We start from the raw sequence: 5,688 nt of genomic DNA, 5'->3' as shown, positions 1-5,688 counted from the left end.
GGAAGAAAAAGTCGCTGAATATGGGTGAACCTTCCCAAGATGGTTGTATGGGTGAAAATAGCTAGACGGCACGGACCTCATGGCGAGATGAGATGCGGAGGTACCGTACACATAACCGCCAATGTGACAACGACAGTAATAACAATGCGAGAGTTAACAGCAACGAACTGCAAAGACGACACCCGTGAAAAGATAGCCGGTCTGTTGCGACAGTATGTTGAGACCACCTCAATGTCAGACGGTGATCTAGGTCGCAGTAGCATCAGACATAACAGGTTGAGGAAATTTGTCGAAAGTGTGAAACCCATCAAAAAGGCGCTGAGTAGACTGTCGATTCGAGAAGAAGAGACAGAATGAAGAGAAATGCAAAGTATGATGGAATGAGGCCTGATCGAAGCAGCTAATTTACGTTGGTCCTATCCTGTGGTACTCGCGAAAATGAAGGATGGTATCTCGCGGTTCTGCATCGACTACCAGAAATTTAACGAAGTTGCTAATTCTACATATGGAAGCCACAACAAGCGACCAGCCAGGATGTTCGAAAGGACTCTGAAAATGGAACTGGACCACTAAAAGTGACGTGCGTCAGCGAGCTGGCGTAGAACAGATCGCCAAAAAGATTGGTACGACAAACACGCCACAGGCACGATGTTCATAGCAGGTGACCGAGTCTGGCTGAAAGTTCCGCAGATTTCCAAACTATGTCAGAATCCATATCCGGTTGCACATACCGTGTACAGCAGTGCAGAAGACAGAAAAAGGTGGTTCCATACATGACGGTGGTGCGTTTTTTGAGAGCACTGCGGCGGTTCATCTCTCAGAGCGGTCGTCTTAAGTTGCTGCAATCGGATAACTTCCGGACGTTCCATTCGGCGAGCCGGTTATGAAAGCTGCTGTTTAACAACCGCAATTGGAAAGTGGTTCAGGATCAGCTGGCCAAATAAGGATTGTGATCTTGTGATCTTTGATGCTGGTGTTTAAGTTCGTTTGTTATCGAGTCTGCTATATTCTGAGGCACAATAAATAAACTTGCTGTTAATGAAATAAGTGCGTTTGTTTTCTTGTAATGAACGACCTTCAGCTTACCTGTGACTCGATTTGAACTGCGCGCATTAACGCAAAGTGTAATCTACAGTCCACTGCTAGTTGGCGTATTTTTGTCACCAAGATTTTGCTTAGACCTCTGGGGAAAGTTAATTAATCGTCTCTCTCTGTGACTTGGTTGTCACTGTAATTGTTCACGTCGCTCTTACTTTCTCTGTTGTTTTCTGTGGTATATTTACTCTTCAGTAAACAGTTATCTTACATATTACGTCTCCTTGTTAACATCTAATGCTTAACACGCCCTGATCTACAATAACGCGCCTCGAAGATAATAGAAAACCGCTTGAAGCAAAGGTTGACACGTTACATTAGCTAATAATTCTGATAAGTGATTGGGCAAATCACTCGTGTATTTGATTCGCTATTATGTTTTAATCATTGATTGAATAATTAATCTTTATCAACTTTTCTCAAAATATGGGAAGTACTGCAATTAAATTAAATTGCGGTTTGGTCGCTGATAGGTTGTACGGCGATTCATCGGTAATTGGCTAATGAGTTATGTTATTCTATTCGTTACGCTGTTTTAATCACTAATTGGACCACTCACTGCTTGATCCAGCTAGTAAACCCTTTGATATTCCCCAGATATTGTTCACTGCAAACAATGGGAATGAAAGGTATGGTAGCAAATGAGAAATCAATATATGCTTTATGCCTGCCGACGAGGATAATCAGTAATGATCATATTTTGGCAGAAAATATGCAGTGCTAGAAAAAGGTAACGTTCCTACCTATGATAAAGTGAACTTGAGATGAAAAATAATTTTCTTTTTCTTTCAGTTTTGTTTGGTAAATTATTTTAAAATTCAACAGATATTTTTTGATCTGGAATGTTGAACCATCGTAATACAAGAATTGCAACTTCAATGTTTAGTCAACCCAGTAGTCGGTTTCACTTTATATATTGAAAGAGAAATTTAATACAATTTACACAAAATGTATAAACACAAATTTTTACTTTAAACAAAATTCCAGATTTTATTTTTTTATTTCAATGAAACATAAGAAGAAAAACAATAACTCTTGTGAAGAGGAGCGAACGAAAGATTGGAAAGATTAAATTCTTTTGCGAACTAGAAACATTTTCAGAGAACAGGCAAGTAAAATCAAAACAGTATTTCGATGCTAACATTCAGAAATCACCATTCCAACTTTTGGCTTTAAGCTGCAGCTTTAGACAATTTATCAATTTTAGATGTTCCCATTCTACTAAAATCGCCATAAGCTACTCATCAGAACAATTTCTGACAAATGGAAAAGCATCTTATGCATAAATTTCATATAATTGCCGGCTAAAGCGTTATTTATCTGATGGGTGAAAAAACTGTTCGTTGACATTCTATTTGGACATTGTACATTGTATTTGCTTGCCTGTTGTAATAACTCATCATAAGAAATTGATGAATCCTATATCAGATATCATCGAGCAACTGAGATTTTTTGTTTGCTGAAATTCTAATGGATACGGCTTTCTGGACTGGATGGCAATGAACAGAAAATGGACACGGAAACAGATTCCGTTATTACTAATACTGGAGTAAGCGGAAGTACACTTATGAAGCAAGAAGTAAAATGCTGCTGGGCAGAAAGTTCAGAAACTTCAGAAAGTTTTTACCTCTTTCGTCAGTGTTATTATTTTCATTCTTATCTTTTATTTAAATAAAAATTAAAAATCTGTAATATTATTTACAAACCAAAAAACAAATTTATTTATATATTTGGTGTAAATTTTAAACTTTCTGTTGTATATTTGAGGAAGGTTGATTGCGGTGATGAGTTAACGTACAACGGTATAGCGTTTTCTGCTATTTATTGACAAAAACACAATTGAACACGCACAATACGAATAAGTTAAAAGGATAGGCAACACAACAACTACACATACACACACTAGTCACACTGAGAGTTAGTTACAACACAGTAGGAACATAAAGATGGTGAAGTACAGTAGTTTTATCTTCTACCATAAAAGAAAATCTTATCAACAATGTGTCCCAACACTTCCCCTACATTGTTGGATTGCTTTGGGCTCTCACCACAAAGATTTTCTAAACCTATCTCTGATATGCACTTTCCGTGCTTCGGCTTGAACAAACCTTTCGTTAGAACGTCCGCTACCATGCTTCATTGCTTCCAACCATTCTTTTGATTCACGGCAAGACAGTGCCTCTGCCGCACTTTTCGGGTCGTTCATTTGTGCTATTGAAGCGACATCTTCACAAGTAACGGGTTGTACTTCTTCTTTCTGGTATACTTTCTTCGGACGCCCGCGTCGTCCACTCCTGACCAATCTTGGTTTTCCGGGCAATACTTTTATTTTTCTTCTCTCAGTCACTTGCTCTGCTTCGTTTTGTACAGGGGTGCCACCACTTTGATGTGTTTCGTTTGATTCGTTAGCAGTCAGTTGTAATTCAAGCGTTTCATTTTCCTTTTCACGGGTGTCGTTGGCAGGCCATTCCTGGTTTTGCGCGGTGAGCTGATAAAGCGTTTCATCATTTCCAAATTTTCCGGTGAATTTCACGTCTCGACTTTTGAATACCTTCCTTTCCGCGGGACACCAGAGTCGGTACGTTTTTGATTCTGTGCTGTATCCGATGAATATGCATTCTTTTGATCGTGTGCTGAACTTCCCCTTTCCGGGTGATTTCTCAAGCACGTATGCCCTTTCTCCGAAGGTTCGAAAGTAATTCAAAGTAAGCTTCCTCCCGTTCCATAATGTTAATGGTATTTCACCATTCAAGCTCCTAGACGGGCAACGATTCCGGATATAACAAGCCGTTGAAATCGCTTCAGCCCAGAAGTTGAGTGACAACTTCGATTCCAGTAACATACATCTCGCCATATGCAATAATGTGCGATTTTTCCTCTCGGCCACACCATTTTGTTGTGAGGTATATTGCACTGACGTTTCATGTCGGACTTTCAACATAGTACAAACCATCTTCCTTGTGCGCGACCATGACTGTTCCAAGGTTCTGGTTTGCTATCATGGCGGCGTTTTCTTGGAATATCACTTGAAATCCCTTTTCAGTAATTTTTGCAACTGAGAGTAGGTTCGACCTAAGGTCAGGGACGTAGAGTGTGTTGTGCAGCTTAACACTTCTCATTCCGTCGCTGCCTGGGATTTCCAAGTTAGCCGTTCCAGTTCCCATAATTTCGGTCGATTTGTTATTTGCAAGACTCAAGGTTCGTTTCATGTTTTTCATGGAGAGAAACATTTCTTTATTAGAGCACATGTGAGATGATGCTCCAGAGTCTAAGCACCATTTCGAATGGGATCGGCCACCAATGCAAAGGGAAATCTCATACGTTTTGTCCGGGTAGCAGTCTTGATGGGTCATCTGAGTGTTTCTCCGTCGCTGCTGTGACTGAGGTGCAGGGTTTGATCGACAATGCTTCGCCATGTGTCCCACCTTTCCACAGCAATGGCACTTATGTTTGAACGATTTTTCATTGTCTTTACGATGGGATTTTTCAATCGCACGTTGGCTATTTTTCAACTGACAGTTCCCTCTGGCAAACATAGCATCGTTGTTTCGGTTCTCTATTCTTGCGAGCTTCGCATTCTTCCAGCAATTTTATTTTCAATACTTCTGGCTTCGGCAACTCGTCGCGAGACTCTATTGCAACTCGAAAGCTTTCATATCAGTCTGGAATAGCGTAAAGCAAGAGAGAATCGAAAGTAGGTCATCAGCTATTTCCAAGTCCATGGCCTTCAACTTGTCAACGCAATTGAAGAATTCCCTCAGGAAATCATTCAAATTTTGTTCATCATTCATTTTGTTAAGAATGAGGCGTTTGAGGAGAGTTGCTTTCCTGGCAAGACCTTTGGATTCGTAGATAGACGCCAATTTCAGCCAGATTTCGTTTGATGTCTCACAGTCTTTGTTTTCACGAAGCTCAAGTGGACTTATGGACAATATCAAATCCGCTTTTGCCTTTTGGTCAGATATGTCCCATTTCTGTGCGGCTTCCAACGAGGATTCATCATCTTTTACAATTTTCGGCCTTCGTTTCGTGCCATTCACAAATTCCCACAGATCATTCTTGACCAATATAGCTTGAGCCTGCAATTTACACGTGTCGTAGTTTTCCTTACCGAGTAGCTCGATTTTCACAGTGGTGTTCATCACGAGTATAATATGAGGGTAACACACATACGAATCAGTTAAAAGGATAGGCAACACAACAAACTACCGACACGCATACACATACACGCACTAGTCACACTGAGAGTTAGTTACAACACAGTAGGAATATAAAGATGGTGAAGTACAATAGTTTTATCTTCTACCATAAAAGAAAATCTTATCAATGAACAATGTGTCCCAACACTTTCCATTTCAACATCTGAACAAAACCCGACTAGTGTGATGGTGAACACTTAAATTGCCATCTAATTCTCATTTCCATTTTCCAACCCTTTCCGGGTATATATTTTAAAGGGGAAACCAAAATATTTTAAAAAGCATCCAAAAGCACCGGCCATAAAGGGAACCTGATCTGTTTGGAAGGTTCCATTTGGAAAATGACATTTTGACCTGGGGTAATAAAGGGGACCAGGGAAATTTAAAAAAAAAA

General features: G+C 39.9%; 3 protein-coding genes across 3 annotated transcripts; 1 reads left to right on the top strand and 2 right to left on the bottom strand.

Moving 5' to 3' along the window:
• Positions 1 to 39: 39 nt before the first annotated feature.
• On the top strand, positions 40 to 357 carry Tsp_04759 (conserved hypothetical protein). Its single transcript, XM_003369296.1, has one exon. It carries the CDS (start codon positions 40 to 42, stop codon positions 355 to 357), a length of 318 nt encoding a protein of 105 aa, XP_003369344.1.
• Positions 358 to 2,232: 1,875 nt separating this feature from the next.
• Tsp_04758 (hypothetical protein) lies at positions 2,233 to 4,511 on the bottom strand. The gene is made up of 3 exons (XM_003369295.1): positions 4,046 to 4,511; positions 3,204 to 3,687; positions 2,233 to 2,272 (listed from the first exon to the last, which is right to left on the bottom strand). The coding sequence occupies exons 1-3, from the start codon at positions 4,509 to 4,511 to the stop codon at positions 2,233 to 2,235; spliced, it is 990 nt and encodes a 329-aa protein (XP_003369343.1).
• Positions 4,512 to 4,727: 216 nt separating this feature from the next.
• Positions 4,728 to 5,237, bottom strand: Tsp_04757 (conserved hypothetical protein). Its single transcript, XM_003369294.1, has one exon. It carries the CDS (start codon positions 5,235 to 5,237, stop codon positions 4,728 to 4,730), a length of 510 nt encoding a protein of 169 aa, XP_003369342.1.
• Between the last annotated feature and the right edge of the window lie 451 nt (positions 5,238 to 5,688).

The sequence above is a fragment of the Trichinella spiralis genome, assembly GCF_000181795.1.
Source record: "Trichinella spiralis strain ISS 195 chromosome Unknown Scfld1557, whole genome shotgun sequence".
Taxonomy (NCBI): Eukaryota; Metazoa; Nematoda; class Enoplea; order Trichinellida; family Trichinellidae; genus Trichinella; species Trichinella spiralis.
This window is presented reverse-complemented; position numbering and strand designations above follow the sequence as displayed.